Source organism: Esox lucius, chromosome 10 (assembly GCF_011004845.1).
Source record: "Esox lucius isolate fEsoLuc1 chromosome 10, fEsoLuc1.pri, whole genome shotgun sequence".
Taxonomy (NCBI): domain Eukaryota; kingdom Metazoa; phylum Chordata; class Actinopteri; order Esociformes; family Esocidae; genus Esox; species Esox lucius.
In genome coordinates this window covers 14,365,559-14,384,247 of record NC_047578.1, presented here as the reverse complement: position 1 = coordinate 14,384,247, position 18,689 = coordinate 14,365,559, and the positions used below count along the sequence as shown (strand labels likewise).

Here is an 18,689-nt window from a genome sequence, read left to right as displayed (position 1 = left end):
CCAACATCACATACTTGCCTCTACACTGTTGACATTGAGGCCGATGTTTGCAGGTACTATTTAATGAAGCTGCCAGTTGAGGACCTGTGAGGCGTCTGTATCTCAAACTAGACATTCTTATGTATTTGTCCTCTTGTTCAGTTGTGCACCGGGGCCTCCCACTCCTCTTTCTATTCTGGTTAGAGACAGTTTGAGCAGATTTGTGAAGGGAGTAGTACATAGTGTTTTATGAGTTCTTCAGTTTCTTGACAATTTCTTGCATGGAATAGCCTTACACTTTCAGAAGTATAGATTGTTCTTTGTTTCTGGCCATTTTGAGCTTTATTTTGAGTTTTATTGCTTCTTTTAAATCAGCACAACAGCATTCAGCTGTGCTAACATAACCACAAAAGGGTTTTCTAATGATTAATAAATGATAAACTTGGATTAGCAATCACAACGTGGCACTGGGACACAGGATTGATGGTTGCTGATAATGGGCCACTACAGGCCTATGTAGATATTCCATTAAAAGTCATTTCCAGCTACAATAGTCATTTACAATATTAACAATGTCTGCACTGTATTTCTTATCAATTTGATGTTATTTTAATGGACAAAAAAAAAGGACATTTCTGAGTGACCCCAAACTTTTTAATGGTAGTGTAATTCTCTAAAGCTACTTTAGTTAACATATGTGGTCCTCATACCTAACCCACAAATTCTGATTTGCCAAGTATAGAGGGCATGACGTTTTCCAGAGAGGTTATAGAAAAGAGCAGAAAAAAGGAATGAGGGGGCATGGTATTTGGCCAATATAACATGGCTAAGAACAGTTCTTATGCATGACTCATCCAGGAGTGCTGGGATACAGTCATGTTTTAGCGGCCATATAACACAACCCCTTATGCCTTGTCGCTTAAACACTCACACAACAGTTGGTGGTCTTCAAAAACACTACATAGATGTAGTACATATGTAGATGTAGCAAATATTACAGTCTTTATATGGTAATTAGCAAAGATTATGCATGCAGAGTTATATATATTTAGTATTTAAGTCATGGCTGATCAACACTACAACTTTTGGTGGATTGGATAAGCCATCACTTATATAGCTCCATATTCAAGATGTCCACTCACTACAACAGCACAGTATACTGTAGAACTATTTTACATGGGACTCAAAGGATATTCAAGTGAATGATTTGTAAAGATCCAACAGTTTTTTTTTTTTCACAGGCGATAAAAGATTTCTGAATTTCATGAGCTCATAAACACCTTCCATTATCATTTATTAACATTTCCACCCGGCCCACATCTTCTGCTCTTCACTGAGGATTATCCTTTAACAGAGAGTCAAGGCTGAGCTCATCTTCAATCGAGTCCCGCTGCTGGCCTCCATTATGGATCCGACTGGCTCAATGTTCCCTGAAGTCTACAGGAGTTAGTGGTAGTCAGTGGAAACTGTGACAGGCCTCAGCACCACTCCAATCCACTCGGTGACACACTGTCAGCTGAGCAGAATGTTACGGTCACACATTTACATCCCAGAGGAGCCCTCATCCCTAATCTCTCACGGACAGATTCTGTGAATAAGTGACAGACCCAGATTAGAGTATTCCCTACAAAGCACCTGACCTTTGACCAGGGACCGTAGGGCTCTGTGATCTACTTAGGACTCCTCGGAAGGGAACGGGGCACCATTTGGGACTGCCCCACTCCGTTCACTGAGGTAATGGGCCCGGGCACAGCCAGGTGAGTGACGGAGGGGAGGGATGACTAATCTCCCAGAGGAACGCTGCGATGTGTCACCAGCCAGGGACCGCGGACTACCACTGCTCCCATCGCTCCGTGACGGAGAGGCAGAGAAAACAACAAGCCATGAGAGGCCTTCGCGAAGATGAAACAGTACATTAGCTCTGAGAGGGCAGGCTCGTCTCGGAGACGGGAAGTCAAAGGAGCACAGAGACGCCCGGGAAGATAAAGGTCACTGACTCGCTGTCCGTTCAACCGGGACAAAATGAGCGCCACGAACAATGGGACAGTGCGGCCGTGAACAATGGGAAAACAGACAGGCACCCATACGCCAAAATCCTCTCCCACCCGTCTGGCGTTCAGAGCAGATTTCCTCGGTCACTCCATTATTGTACATTCCTATGTCTGTCCCCCCAATCCTATCACACACATGACACCGCCTGGGTAGGCCTACTCCTCTGCCAGGACCGCCCAGACCCGCTATTCACCATTGCTTTGTAAAGGTCACTGGCTATGCGTTCGGTTCTGGAGTACATTAATACATCGGTGCCTTGTCGGGTTGATGACAAACTCATGGAGTCATGGATTTGAGTCATGGATTGGCGCCGCGTTCCCCGGACTGGGTGCGGCGGGTAGCTACTTACAGCAGGGGTAGTTGAGCAGCAGGATGTCGTCAAGGGCGATGTAGCCTCGCCGTTCTGCCGAGACGGACGCTTCAAACACCACCTGAGGAGAAACACCGAAGATATAAGAGGAAGGAAGATGGGATTTTACGCTGTGCAGCAGAGAGAGAAAGGACCAGAAGGATACGAGAGAAGACCTGTTCACGTGGCTTGCCAATGATTCCAATAAGGCCTTGGGGGGGGGGGGAAGCAACGTCCTCAACATCCTCAAACAGACACGTTTTAACACATCCTCATAAAACAGCCCTGTTACACACAGTCATGTCGTTGGTTTGCTCCCTCTCTCCCTCGTCTCCATCCCTCAAACAGTCATCTTCCTAAATGTGAGGGAGCGCACACACAAACACACACGCGCACACACATTGCGAGGGAGTTGTGGAGCGCTGGCCAAATCTCTATTCACTCATCTAAATGACTCCAGCATCACACTGACAAATCAAAGTAAATCCCAAATCCCTCCCAAAAAGAACCAAAGTGAATTTGGCCATTTGGAAAAAGAAAAAAAATCTCTGCCAGAATTGTCCATATCTTTTATTGGGGGACAATTAAGTGTTTTATCGCAGATGCACAACAAATAAACTCTGCATGGACATTTTACAGCATTCATAGATTCCAGATGTGTGTGTTCAAATAGCACTTTACTTTCAAGTCATTTAGTTGGGCTTTATTAAGCTTTTCTGCCACAATGGACCCAATAGAATACTGACTGCTACACAGTTTAAATGGAATAGTCACTGACAGCACATAGTTTAAAGTTATTCCAATTTAGCTAAAAGCTTATCAGAGGTGTAGATAATAGTAGATGGTGTTCACCCATGCACACAGACAATGGGTTAGCATGACTAAACCCTGTAGAGTCGTATACTGTAGTTAACATATTCCTTATATAGTAAAGTCCCTATATAATATTTCCTATATAGTACAGTCTCTGTATAATGTCCCCTATATAGCACAGTCCCTGTATCAATTTCCCTATATAGTACAGTCCCTGTATCCTGTCCCCTATATAGCACAGTCCCTGTATCAATTTCCCTATATAGCACAGTCCCTGTATCCATTTCCCTATATAGTACAGTCCCCATATCATGTTCCCTGTATAGTAAAGTCACTGTATCCTATTCCCTATTTAGTAAAGTCACTATCATATTCCCTATATAGTACAGTCCCCATTCTCTGTTCCCTATATAGTGCAGTCCCTATATCCTGTTCCCTACATAGTACAGTCCCCATATCATGTTCCCTGTGTAGTAAAGTCACTGTATCCTATTCCCTATATAGTACAGTCCCTATATCATGTTCCCTATTTCCTGTTCCCTGTGTTGTACAGGCCCTATATCCTGTTCCCTATATAATACAGTCCCTATATCCTGTTCCCTGTTTAGCGTAACATTTGGGTGGCAGCCCCTAGTGTGTCTCTGTGTTGACAATACATCAGCCTCTAAGTGCCTGGTCTGGATCGATAGCACCACACAGATGGATACAGGCCCGCTTTAATTTATTAGTATTTTTCATTTTTATGTGTGGGCCATTAGAGAAGTCTGGACGATTAACTTCTCCATTTATCAGGCACTGACGTACCCCAACATTCACAAGCGCGCGCGCACACACACACACACACACACAGCCACAGATTCACTCGCTCAACACCACCACAGAGCCTTGACTATACCTCATTAAGACTATCAGTATCCGACCCTGTAGTCAGAAGAGAGAAAAAGAAGAGAAAGATTGGGAGAGTGAGAGAAAAAAACAAAGACACAAAGGGAGCAAGAGTGAGAGGAAGATAGAAGAAATGAGAGAAAGTGAGGGTGAAGAAGGTAGAAAGAAAGTCTGAAAGGGAGAAAGAAACCGAAGTGAAGTGAAAAAGGGGCGATGTTGAAAGCGAGAAAAAAACTCACGCAGACATGTAAAAGAGGTATATACAGACACAACAACAACAACCAGTCTCTAAGTGCATTAGCTGGTAGAACTATGATCTTTGTCTCTCTGGAGGGGAAAGTCATAATTGTCATTAGACTGTAGAGGCCAATGGTAAGTAAAGCACTTTGGGAATGAATTTACTTGGGAGAGTGCAGAAGTAGAGGGGATGAAGAAAAGATGGACTGGCTGTCAATCTTCGTGTGCGACCGTGTGAGTGAAAGAGCGCGAGCGAGGGCAGATAGAGAGAATGGGAGGGTGATTGGGAAAGGGGTGGGGCTTAGGGCAGAGATACATTGATATGTAGAGTCACGTTGGGACCAATAGTCGTCATCAATATTTCATAGCTAAGTTTGCCCACATCTGCAATCCCACACCCACATTGCCCTCACCTCCAATACAAACACAGGGAAAGGAAAGTCAGGTCTTTCTATCGTTGCATTCAAAAGGTGGAATTACTCAAAGGAAAATAATCACCATCAGTTCAAGGTTGTGTCAGTCTTCGTGCTTTCCCTACCTGTTTCCTCTTGCTGCAACAAGGCAAAGAAACAAAGAGAAGTGGAGAGGAGCTAGGTTGGTATAACACTTGTAAAAAAAACAACAGTGATATGAGAATCAAGGCCAGGCTTGTTGAAACTAGCTGGGGGCTGCTCTGCCTGCTGTCTCCGTCTCTCAGGCTACAGAGCCGTTTCATCATCCAAGCACAGAGCAATAGGGGAAAATAATAACACAGACCAAACTAGGAATTTGGATCACAATAACATTGCCTACCGACATCGGAAGGGAAGAAGGAGGAAGAGCAGGATGAGGAGGGAGGATGAAGCACACGGTGGGACGGGTACAGAGAATGAATGTTTGTGGTTCTGGGGGTTAAAAAGGAAAATGCACTCTCATACATTTTAACCCTCGGTCACTGCAACACCACTTCACCACTTGGCCTCATAAAACGCAATGGTGCCGAATTACATCCTGGTCCAGTCTCTTTTCTCCAAAGAAATCAAGAAAGTATGGACGGCTAGCTGATTGACTGGAAGGATGGCTGGCTGGCTGACAGGATGGATGGATGGATGGCTGATTGACTGGAAGGATGGCTGGCTGGTTGACTGGAAGGATGGCTGGCTGGTTGACTGGAAGGATGGCTGGTTGACTGGATCGATGGATGGCTGGTTGACTGGATGAATGGCTGGCTGACTGGATCGATTTATGGCTGGTTGACTGGATGAATGGCTGGTTGACTGGAAGGATGGCTGGCTGGCTGATTGACTGGGAGGATGGCTGACAGACTAGAAGGATGGCTGGATGGCTGGCTGCATGGCTGGCTGACTGACTGGAAGGATGGCTGACTGGATCGATGGATGGCTGACTGGCTGGCTGGATGGATGGCTGACAGGAAGGATGGCTGGCTGATTGACTGGGAGAATGGCTGACTGACTGGATGGATGGATGGATGGCTAACTGACTGTATGGGTGGATGGCTGGCTGGTTGAATGCATGGGTGGCTAGCTGGCTGACTGGATGGTTCACTAGTTTGTTCGCTGGCTGATTGACTTGCTAGCTGGGATAAAGGATTGCATGAAAGAGAGGATTTGTTCGGTAATTATTATTTCTGGCCTCTGGTTTTGATTTTTTATCGCTGTGGGAGTTTTTATGTATGCATGTGTTCTTATGATAAAGCTTTCAATTTGCGAGCCGACGGACTCCATCGATCTCCAAGCAGTTTAATTAATTCAACAGCTTTAGAAAAACAGTTGAACGTGTGAAACGGGAACATGATGTGTAGTCATTGCCGCATACGTTCTCTTGATAGATTTGTTTCGGTTAATAGTGGAATGAGGGTAGAATGGTATTGATTGGTGTTGACACTGTGGCAATAAAGCACAATAATACACGACCTTGGACCCAGTGGACGTCTTCCATCTATTCTACTGAGGAAATGGGGATGGACAACAACGTCTAGTATCCATTAGTATTATGCATGGTGGCGCCATGTTCTCAGTAACTGTCTGTGTGTATGTGCATATGTGTGTGTGAATTCTATAGTTGCCATGGCAGCGTGGTAATAGCCTAAGCACAGAGCTCTGGTACATTTGTTCATATTTTGTACATTTTATTTGTTTTTAAACAAAACACTATAAATTGTTATTTGTGATATTGACAGACAGGTTAAAACATTTCAGCTTGGATGGTTAAAGCTAACTTAATGGCTAATGTTTATGTCTGAGTAAATGCATTTAGACTTGTTACAAGCTTTTATTTCCCTTGGCAGCAAATTCCTGATCTTTGGAGAACATTACTTGAAAAGTTGCCTAAAGTGTGATAGGAATAGGAGATGAGGAAACCTAGATTCCATTTCTAAACTTTGTGTGGTGAGCTTTCTTGCTAATGTCAAGCAGCTTGTTGTTTAACCATCTTTCATTGTATTAGGTCATCAGCATGCTCCATCACCACTATCAACCATCACTGACTTCCTCTTAGATTATACTTAATGTTATTGTTATTGAACAAGTTCAAGTACAGTACAATGAAATGCAGTCAGCATCTAACCAGAAGTGCAATTAGAAGAGGGCAGAAATGTATTAAGTACCTGTATATTTATATTAAAAGTGGAATGTATAGATGTGCAAAGAAGTCAAATGTAGTACAAATGGCAATACTAAAAATGCAACTAAGGCAAATAGAGGATGACAGTGTATGTACTAGTGGGATAAATAGTTATGCAGGTACAAATGCCAATTCAAACAGCATTCTAAATGTGCAGTCAAGGCAAATTGAAGGAGTAAGGTAGCATGTGCAACCGGGATGCAGCGATAGCAGCAACGAGGTCCCTGAGGTTGACATGTACACCGCGTTCCAAATGATTATGCAAATTATATTTTACACTGATTTTCCAAAATAGTCGATCCAATTGACAGTCAGTATAATCAAGTTATCAACCGTCAGGGTATAAGTCAAATGTCATTGAACAAACCACCAAATGAGAAAAAAAAAAGCACTGTTCCAAATTATCATGCACAACAGAGTTGCTAAACATTTTATAGGTTGTAAAGAACTGAAGATTGTCATTTGTTGAACTTGCAGGTCATATTCACTGAAATCAAAAGCTATTTCAATCAAACATCTTTACAGGGAAAGATATATGTTAACATAGGACCCCTTCTTTGATATCACCTTCACAATTCCTGCATCCATTGACCTTGTGAATTTATGGAGAGTTTCTGCTTGAATTTCTTTGCAGGATGTCAGAATAGCCTCCCAGAGCTGCTGTTTTGATGCAAACTGCCTCCCACCCTCATAGATCTTTTGCTTGAGGATGCTCCAAAGGTTCTCAATAGGGTTGAGGTCAGGGGAGGATGGGGGCCACACCATGAGTTTCTCTCCTTATATGCCCATAGCAGCCAATGATACAGAGGCATTCTCTACAGCATGAGATGGTCCATTGTCATGCATGAAGATGATTTTGCTACGGAAGGCACGGTTCTTCTTTTTGTACCATGGAAGAAAGTGGTCAGTCAGAAACTCTATATACTTTGCCGAGGTCATTTTCATACCTTCAGGGACCCTAAAGGGACCTAACAGCTCTCTCCCCATGATTCCGGCCCAAAACATGACTCCGCCGCCACCTTGCTGACGTCGCTGCCTTAATGGGTCATGGTGGCCATCCACCAACCATCCACTACTCCATCCATCTGGACCATCCACCAACCATCCACTACTCCATCCATCTGGACCATCCACCAACCATCCACTACTCCATCCATCTGGACCATCCACCAACCATCCACTACCCCATCCATCTGGACCATCCACCAACCATCCACTACTCCATCCATCTGGACCATCCACCAACCATCCACTACTCCATCCGTCTGGACCATCCACCAACCACCCACTACTCCATCCGTCTGGACCATCCACCAACCATCCACTACTCCATCCGTCTGGACCATCCACTACTCCATTCATCTGGACCATCCACTACTCCATCCATCTGGACCATCCACAAACCATCCACTACTCCATCCATCTGGACCATCCACCAACCATCCACTACTCCATCCATCTGGACCATCCACTACTCCATCCATCTGGAACATCCACCAACCATCCACTACTCCATCCATCTGGAACATCCACCAACCACCCACTACTCCATCCACCAACCATCCACTACTCCATCCACCAACCATCCACTACTCCATCCATCTGGACCATCCACCAACCATCCACTACTCCATCCACCAACCATCCACTACTCCATCCATCTGGACCATCCACCAACCATCCACAACTCCATCCACCAACCATCCACAACTCCATCCACCAACCATCCACAACTCCATCCACCAACCATCCACAACTCCATCCACCAACCATCCACAACACCATCCATCTGGACCATCCACCAACCATCCACTACTCCATCCATCTGGACCATCCAGGGTTACACAGCACTCACCAGTTAACAAGACTGTTTGAAAATGTGTCTTCATGTATTTCTGGGCCCACTGCAACTGTTTCTGCTTGTGAGCAGTGGTTAGGGGCGGCCAAATAGTAGGTTTATGCACAACTGTAAGCCTCTGGAGGATCCTACACCTTGAGGTTTGCGGGACTTCAGAGGCACCAGCAGATTCAAATACCTGTTTGCTGCTTTGTAATGGTAGTTCAGCAGCTGCTCTCTTAATCCGATGAATTTGTCTGGCAGTAACCTTCCTCATTGTGCCTTTACCTGCACAAACCAGTCTGTGCTCTGAATCAGCCACAAATCTCTTCACAGTACGATGATCACGCTTAGGTTTTGGTGAAATATCTAATGTTTTCATACCTCCTCCAAGGCATTGCACTATTTGACACTTTTCCACAGCAGAGAGATTCTTATTTCTTTCCCATACTGCTTCAAATCTGTGGCCTGCTTAATAATGTGGAACATCCTTCTTAAGTAGTGTGCTTTTAAATGGGCTCATCTGGCAAACTAATTATCACAGGTGTCTGAGATTGATTTCAGTGATCCAAAGAGACCAGGGACACAATACCATCCATGAGTTTGATTGGAAACCTAAATATTTAATGTTTATGACACTTTTTTCCAATTTGCATAATCATTTGGAATGCGGTGTATATGTAACAATTGTAAAAATGCAAGTTTGATGGCAATTCTAAATGTGCAACGAAGGGAAATTGAATGTGGAAGGTGCATGTACAACTGAAAACTCTTTGGAAGATCCTCAGACCTTACAAGGGTCAAGTGTAATCTCTATTTAGACTGTAGACTGAGAACTAATGTACTATAATTGTGTTGTTTCACCTAGCAATTTTAACATGAAAGCACTAACTGGAAGTACAGTCCAAAATATACAAATGTAAAAAGATACTTCATTGAAAGACTCAGTTGGATGGCCTGTCATCTTACAGTTTCGCATTATATTTGTTTTTTGGTCATGAGATTCAATAAATGACCATCATCATTATTGTTTGTCTGTGTGCCCTGATCGGGTTGAGCAGTGACCAGTGGGATGTCAGGTGAACTTTAGCACTTGGATGAGACTGACAGAGATGGATTGACTAATGGAGGATGAAGGGAGATAAAGTTGGAAACAGATGAAAAGCAAGATGCACAGAAAGACTTAAGATGGAGAGATTGTAAGGAGAGATGCAGGAGGGGGCGAGAGAGAGAGAGAGAGAGAGAGAGAGAGAGCCTCTGTTTCCCTCGTCTGGCATGGTTCCATGCCCCTGTCCCTCGTCTCCAATATCTTCTAAAACCCAGGCTGTTCTCTTTGCCTGCCCAGGACTGATTGCACCATGAGCCATGAATATTCAGAGCTCAATGTGACTGAGAGAAAGACAGAGAGAGGTGAATGGAGAGAGCAATAAAAAACATGGAGAGAGGTGGAGAGAGAGAGACAGAGTTGGAGAGAGAGAGACGAGAGACTCACTTCAGTCTGAGGGCCACTGTCATCACTCTATGTCTTTATCCCTCTTTAGTCCTCAGCCCCGTTTATTGACTTAGTTCTCTTGCAGGATTTAACAAAACAAGAACATCCCTAGAGCTTAATAGAATATTCACAGTGTTTGCTGCTCCATCTTCTGCTGCACTTAATCACCTCGCCTCACCTTCTTGGAAAAAAATATCAAAGCACATCACGGTTGTCAGTGGACAAACCTTCTCATTGAGACTCTATCAACAAGACACATCTGGATTATTCTACTATGACTTGAGGCACTGACTGCTCGTTTCTTTCCTGGCTTCATCTCCCATCAATATCCAGCTCCAGAGCACGTAGTCACTCACCCGTCTATATCCGAGGCCCTGGGGGCTTCTCAAGTATTCCCCATCACAAAACCCTATAGTTCTCTCCCCCTTGACCACTGTCTCTCTTCTCTCTTCCCTCTCTCTCTTCCCTCCTCCCTCTCACATCCCCCACTCTTTCCTCCCCCCTCCTTTCCTCCATCACTATTCCCTATCTATCTCAGGTCCCCTTCTTTTTTCCCCCCTCCTTTCTCTTTCTCCTGTCTTCCCCGTCTGTTCCTGGCTATTGGTCAGGGTCCCGCGGCGCCGATCTGTTGGCTGGGGCTGGTGGACAGTGATTCTTATCTGTGGGATTGGATGAGTGGCCCCTCTGGGGCCTTCAATAGCACGTTGAGCCGTAACGGAGACAGGGAAAGGAAAAACCAGAGGAGAGGAGGGGTGAATAGAGGATGGATCATTGCAGAGAGCTGAGGAGGAGCGGGGGGGGCAGGGGTGGCAGAGGAACTGAACATGTGAGACAGGCAGGCAGTCAGTGTGGCCCGCCACAGGCAGTGTTCTACTTTATTCTGTCCTGTCCCCCCCCCCTCTTCACAGTGCAGTCAAAGACACAGCCCTGAAGGGGCAGGATTAAAACCCTGCACCAGGCATCTTCTCAGCGTTTCACCTGCTTCGTTACCTGCAACCAAACGTCTTACTCCTCCATGGGACCGACCAAAGCAATATGTCCCGTTGACCGGAGGAGAGGGCTTAGGCATCTCCATTTCTTCGCTCACAAATCGCAGAATCACCGGTTGCTTCGGTGCGTGTGCACACATTACGAAGTTCATTAATGTTTTTAAACACGTTATACTGTTCTATCACAATGGAGCTACTGGTCCAGACAGATCAGGATCTGATTGGATATTGGATAACTCGGCTCCCCGCATTCCATCATCCTTTTCCTTTAAGGTGGTAACACACACACACACACGTGCACAGTGTGAAAAAGGTGAGGGACTTGCAATGGCAAGAAAGTTTTGATGTTGTTGCAGGAGAGGAAAAAAAATCTTTAATTCTTAATCACTATTGGTTGGTGTTGTTGGTGAGAGAGTGGAGCTGAGGACACACTCACACTCACACCATTGATCAACATGGGGTCCTAATCTCATTAAGGTGGTGTTGATTTATTGCAACGGTGCCGAGACCAGGCTAGGAGCTCTGAGAGAAGACCAAGGTTATAGAAGCAAACAGTGCTCAGCTGAGGGTCACTCGGAATTGAGGTCAATTGACTGTTCAGCCGACCCACGCTCACAGTCCTTTGCTGCTGCCATTGACATTTTAAGGAAGGGCAAACAGAAATACACACACACACACGTCAACATCCGAAAGGCCACAAGCCTCATAACCACGCAAAACACATTTAAATGTTTTATTACTGTCATTTTAAAAATCGTGTTTCCCCCATCCTTAACTTTTTCCTAAATAAAGTGAGTTTATATAACACCAAGTCATTGATATCACTAGCAGAACTGGGGTTGTAGTCGGTTTTAGGAGGACAGGTCTCGCTCTCTGGACAGTAGTTAAAACAACCGGCTTGACTTCTGAAGATCACTGGTGTTAAAGGTGCCCTGCCCAATTCATAATAACCAAGAGAATTGCCTTGAAGCTGAACCTAAATTATCTAAACTAATTTCACACATATAACAAAGACGTATTAAATAAAGTATAGCTTATAACGGGGGGACAAGCAGGGCTAATGGGTAAGTTGATAGGCGAGGGGAAGCCAACAATCCATAATTAGGTACAAGATACATAATGTAATCCCTGATTGTGAAGAACAGGGCTAGCCAGTTGTAGGCTATTTATTGATGTAATTATAATCTCAACTTTTCCCCTATATAAATCAACCAAATCTAATCCATTACTGAGTACAATTACATGAAAAATAAAGTACCCAGTAATGTAATCCTTTGGATTACTCCAAATGAGTAATGTCACGGATTACTATTAGGTTACTTTCACATCTTGCACCCAGAAATTCACTAAACATAGCATTAACATAGGCTATATTATTTCCAAGTTGGCTGGAAATGTGTTGTCTTCTGGAAGGGTGGTCCATTGAGGCTTTATAGGTGTTAAAAGGGCATATTGGAGGAGGGCAAAAGAGACAGGTCTAAAGGTATAAATCATACAATTTAATGAGGCTGCCTTTAGGCCACCACACACACACACACAAAATTGCCATGAAAACACCAACTAAACACAGGGGAGAAGAAAGAGATATTGATTACTCTGCTGAGAAGGGGGACTTGAATCCATACACACAGGTCAACATACATCAGATTCACTAACACAGCCCATTTATACTCCCATGTTGTCACTATATGTTCCCTTGTCCTCCGGGACCAAGTGGTCGTTTCAACAGATTTGTTCCATTCCAGCAGCGCAAGCAAAACAGAATAAACAAATCAAGGGCTTGATGATTCCCAGCTGGCAAGGCATGAGGTGGCCCACCAACAGCCCCTCTCTGGCATCATCTGTGGCTCACAGCATCAGTTTAATCAGTGATTAAAAAAAAAAAACTGTATAATTATATATATATATGCCATATGCGCAACTTCGGCAGAAGCCAAACCAACTAATAACAAAGAGTAGTCAAGACATTCCCGGATCGTCAGACAGTTGTCTTGGATCGCTGTTTGCTGGGACAGAATTGTTTTCTTTGACAATCAACTTACCGAGTCAATCAACCAGTGAACTATCAATTAGTCAGACAGCGCTTACCTGTATTCAATGGGCCAGAACATGTTAATGGCTAGCTGGTGCTACTTACCTCAAACCATCACATCGAAACCACTGTTGATGAAGCATTAGCACTGCATTGACTCCGCCCTAGCATTAGCTGTACCATAAGGTGCCAGCGGCACTGCATAATGCATAGCTTTAGCATACTGTATGAGTTAACAATGCAGAGGTAGCATTAGCTCTCACCTGGTATTCACTGGGCCAGAAGGTGCTAACGGCTAGCTCCACCTGGTGCCACTGGTGTCCGTGTGAACCGGAGACATTCCAGACTGAGCTGCCCCGCGGGCCACCATTCACTCGGATGTAGAGTTGCAGGTCCCCGGGGGAGTGGCCATCGCGGCTGTACAGGAAGTAGCTAAACTGGATGCAGTGAGTGTCGTTCTCACTCAGCGAGTGGAGCAGGAGATGGGCCCGCTGCCCTGCGGCATGTTGGGAAGAGTTCACCATCATGAAAGACCCTGGAAGGGTAAGAGGGGATAGCCAGAGTCAGATACAAGTGAAACAGTAGACAAATTCGAGACGTAAGCCAAAAGACGTTGCCCATAGAAACGCTGAACAGGGGTAGGTGGAGTTGCTTTTGCAACAGCGGAATGTTTTACAGTAAGGTTCACATCAACATGGCTGTGTTGCCATTTTCAAGTGTCACACATAACAAACTTAAATCCTATCATGGGTAAATAACTTGTGATAAATTAGTGAGGCTTTATTACTGTATGAATTCTAGCCACATATGTATAAGCCCAGCCTGGCAACTTTTTAATGCGAACTCCGCCAACAACAATATCTGTTGGAAATCGAATCAGATAATTTGTTCCACTCTTCTCACTATAATGTAGTAAGATAGCTGTGGGTGATCCTGAGGTAAAATCACAAGCACTACAAACAGCACGCACTTTGAATATATCACACACATTATTGAACAGTGGATTCATTAAGACTAACTAAAATAGGCCATTACAATATTTAGAAACACAATGAAAACAAATAGCTAAGACAACTATTGCCAATTCCAACCCTATTTAACATTGCTGCACATCAGCTACAAAATATTGAGCAAGAAGACATGAAAATTGGAAAATGCCACAAATTTGCCATAACAAGAGATATTGTGGCCAAGGCCGAGATACTGGCCAAAAAGATAGCAGAGTCTCCTAATGTTAACAGACTTTATTCTGTTGGTATATTCATAAAAATCACACGTTCACAATCCAATTTTATCAGAGCAATGTCTATGGCCAGGTGGCCAATCGGAGTGGCACTCGGAGTGATTGAGAGTTGGATGGAAATATCACAAGTGTGTGTGTGTGTTTGCTCCAAATATCTTGACTAAACTGATTGAACAACACCATTCCAATCATCGCTCGTAAGAGATAAACCTATTGGCACACCCTCACGGGCCATGCATCACTGTACCTATTGGAGCTACGGGTCCTTTACAACATCCTATGTCTTCCTCACTGGCCTAGCAAGAAACTGCATTTGACAGGCAGCCCCTTAAAAGCAGTCAAATTCTCATCCACTAATTGGTCCTTTAACCAATATTGGTATGAAGGTATGACACTAATGCCCAAGTCTAATCGTAGGGTTTGAAGCATACGGTCTATGATCCCTCTGTTCAAAGCTCTGTGTTTTGGACTGACAGACAGGAAAACACCCTTTCATTTAGAGGATGAGTTTCACAAAGCTCTGCATTCCTCTTATCTCCTTGGCACTGTAGCCTGATGAATGGCCACGACTTGGGTATCAAACAACCAGACAAACAAAGAAGGAGATTTGCCTTCACAGCTGTCTGTCCCACACCTCAATGGAGGGGAGAGAGATAGAACGTGAGAAAGACAGTGAATGAGGGAGGAAGAAATAGACAAAAGGACAGATAGTGTGAAAGCGAATGAGATGAGGAGACAGAGAGTGAAAGCAAAAAATGTGAGAAATTGAGTGATAGATGTTAGGATGTCCATAGTTTAATCTGAGTAGAGGGTCAATTTATTAAAAACAAACTTGTACACTGCAAATTGACTACGAATAAGCCCAATCAAATAATTTTCTACTTCCTTTAAGCCATGACCTTGACTTGCCGTTCTCTTTGCCCTCGCTTATCCTCATCATTTTGTCCTCAGGTCGCAAAATTAAAGTCATTTTCATACAATTCTGCAGTTTTTTTACCAGAATCCTGCATGGAGAACTCAGGATTTCCTACTTGTTTCTGGAAATCCTGGAAAGTTACGGGAATTATTACCAAACACGGAGTACAACAGGCAAACAGGTGCTGAGGGTTCAATGAAGGTTGTTCTTGTCCATTTGCTTGGAATTCAACAGCGACGAGTCACGGTCACCTCAAGGCAGATAAGTAAGAAAGTTCAGGAGTTGAGATTCCCCAGACAGACCAGCTGTCATCTACATCAACCAGGTCACAGCACAGGGCAGTAAAGTGGCTGAAAAACTCTTGCTGTCACCAATCGTTGAATCCCTTCACTGTCTAAAAATCCCAAGATCCCATCCCTCTCACATCTCCTTCCTGACCCACGTCTGGACAAAACATCCCTCCGGTGTCTTTGCTCATCCTCTTTTATCTTCCGTGTCTCTGACCCCGACTCCGGCTGGACAGAACCGCCAAGCCTTCAGTAAATCCCTCTGATAAGCAGGAGATTCTCCTCCGCTGGGGAATGGGAGGGGGAATTCACAGAAAACCGAGATTTTTCCCCTCCCATCTCTGTAGTATTTTGCCCAAGAAATAACAATGCATTGCATGTATACAGACTGAAATACTTCCAATGCTGGATCACGCAGGCATGGGCTTGGCCCCTTACCGGCCCCAACCAACCCACTGCCACTAGGCCTCAGATGTGGGGAAACTCTTGGATGCCTTTGGGGTCACGGGGCTCAATTGCTTTTCTCGGTAGATCAGCACTGCACTAAACTACCACTCCCTGCTCTGTTTGAAATTTGAGAGTAGGTCACAGGCCAATGTGTGTGAGAAAGAGGGAAAGGGCTGCATTGGAAACGGCATAAGGACTATGACCTATGGACAACAAAGACGCTGGCTGGAATTTAATTTACCCTGCGAGACATGTCTTGTTTACCAAGTGCCGCCCAATCTCACACCTTCACCCTAAAAACAGAAACGTCTTGTTGTTACAGTGGAGGATGGGGGAGAGAGAGGCCCAGGAACCTGTATGAAAATCATGTTGTAATTAATTTGATTCTACATTATCTGTCTACGCATAAAACAATTACACTGACTGGGGCACCTTGACCCTCATCTTCCTGTTAAGACTACATATTAGTGTCGTAGGGAAAAGAGAAGCATCCACATGATGAAAGCTTAATGTGCAGGCCGAAAAAAAGAAAACACGGGTCAAAATCTGCCAAAAATACCACACTGCCAGCATACACCGGAGCTTGATTGAGTTAGTCCATTTGATTAATGCATTAATTAGCACAAAATTGATAAGATTTCTATGATATAAAACAATGTCTGATAACCTTCCCAGCTCATCCTTAAGGAGCAAGCGCAGACACCCATAGAGGCAAGCACACATACGCAAACATCCGCAAAAACATCCACCCTACTTGGGTTAAAAATATCCAGAGCTGCTGAAATATTCTCCATGAATCCATAAAGGCCGATAAGGCTAAATCAATTTCCCCTGTGACCCTGCCAAGGACGAGGGAACACACACACACACACACACACATACGCGCCAAACATACACACACACACACACACATTAAAAGATTAGGGCACAGACCTGACTCCATGCATTCCTATCAGAACGTCAGATAAAGCATATAGGGTGGGACCCAGAGTTGCAGGTCCCACTGCTTTTATCAGCCACACACACACCAGGATAAAGTACAGGGGGACAGAGATATAGACAGAGAAAATGGTGTGGGAGAGGTAAAGATGGAAGGAGAGAACAGAAGAGAGACTGAGGGGTAAACAAGAGAAGAGGGGAGAGAGAGAGAGGAAGACAGAGAGGAGAGAGCCTAGAGAGCAAGGGAGATAGCGAGGACCTCGACGTTTGTTGCCTTTATCTTTGTATTTCTATCCTCCAACATTTTTCTTAAGCTTTTCTGCCTCCGCTACCCATCAATAATGCTTTGTCAGGCTTATTCTGTAGCCAGACAATACCATCGTTCACATCCAAACACCAAGAGAAACACCATGCATTTTAATTACAGTATTGTTTTTTCCAGTTTTTTATGGGGTGGGGCAGTCCCATTCCTTTTATGTTTAGCTTACTTTGGGATAGAGACGGTGAGGGAAAGACAGGGAAGCCTGGAGAGAGGATTGTACCAGAATGGCGTGGGCCAGTTTAGAACCTGACGGGTTGTGCTGAAGGCAGCAGCTCTATCCACTAGACAACCCAGGCCACCTATCACAGTCTCCTATCAAAGGTTTTCATTTCTTTTACTGCAATTTTTTTATTTCACTGATAGCTTTAGATAACAGTCTGCAGTCTGCTCTGCAGAAGCCCTTTAATCATCTTGGTGTTAGTGTGTCCAATCGGCCTTGATTATTGCGTGTGTGTGAGATTTCCACTGCTGATCGAGCACATTCGGGGGAAGGTCATCCTGGAACTTTCCATTCCAAATGTTGTTCTGTTTACTCTTCATTGTTGGTTGTTGTTTAAACATTGTATCCTCAGGCTATTTTCACCTCAGATGATATTTGAAGGGCGGCAGTGGTGGTCGATTGGGAGCACCCATATTTGCTTCATTGTTTGTCTTTTGTGTGTGTGTGTGTGTGTGTGTGTGTGTGCGTGTGTGTGTGTGTTCTTTGGCGTTGTGTGATCTGTACAACCGGTTGGCAGGGTACTCAACTCAGAGGGCTGTGCTGTGTTTGTTGTGCTCACTGATGCTGAAAGGGACCGATGCAGATTCTGCCATTTACAAAGTGACACAGTGCCTACTCTGTGCAAATGGGAAATGGGCAAACCAACACCAGCTGCTCATGAATGCCACATTGAAAGACTCCAGCTACACACACACACATGCACGCGCACGCACACGCACTCCCACCCTCCCCTGATCTGCTCTGATTAGGCAAACTTTTCTGACTCCCTTTTCATTCCCAACTCAGCACCAACGGCATAGTCATGTACAGGTAGCAGGTGGATGTGGAGATATATAGTGTGAAGCACTGAGCACTCATCCATCCCCTTAAAATGATCGTCAAACAGGATGCGATTTTAAATGTATTCTCATAACACTGCAACTATACCCAAGGTCCCCTTTTCGGGTTTGACTCATAGTTACAAAACAGAACAAGGACTGTCAACCTAACTCAACTTGTTTTCTCGTCCTCGTTGATACTCCGACTTA

At 44.4% G+C, this 18,689-nt stretch overlaps 1 protein-coding gene across 10 annotated transcripts in view; it reads right to left on the bottom strand.

The window, feature by feature from the left end:
* The window catches only part of ptprua (protein tyrosine phosphatase receptor type Ua), a 169,718-nt gene that overhangs the window by 68,824 nt on the left and 82,205 nt on the right, over positions 1-18,689 (bottom strand). For all 10 annotated transcript variants that reach the window (XM_029122724.2, XM_020050295.3, XM_020050293.3 and 7 more), the window contains exons 3-4: positions 13,551-13,822; positions 2,381-2,462 (exon numbers count right to left, since the gene is read on the bottom strand). In XM_029122724.2, coding sequence (XP_028978557.1) covers positions 2,381-2,462; positions 13,551-13,822 — 354 coding nt within the window. The remainder of the gene's footprint in view (positions 1-2,380; positions 2,463-13,550; positions 13,823-18,689) is intronic.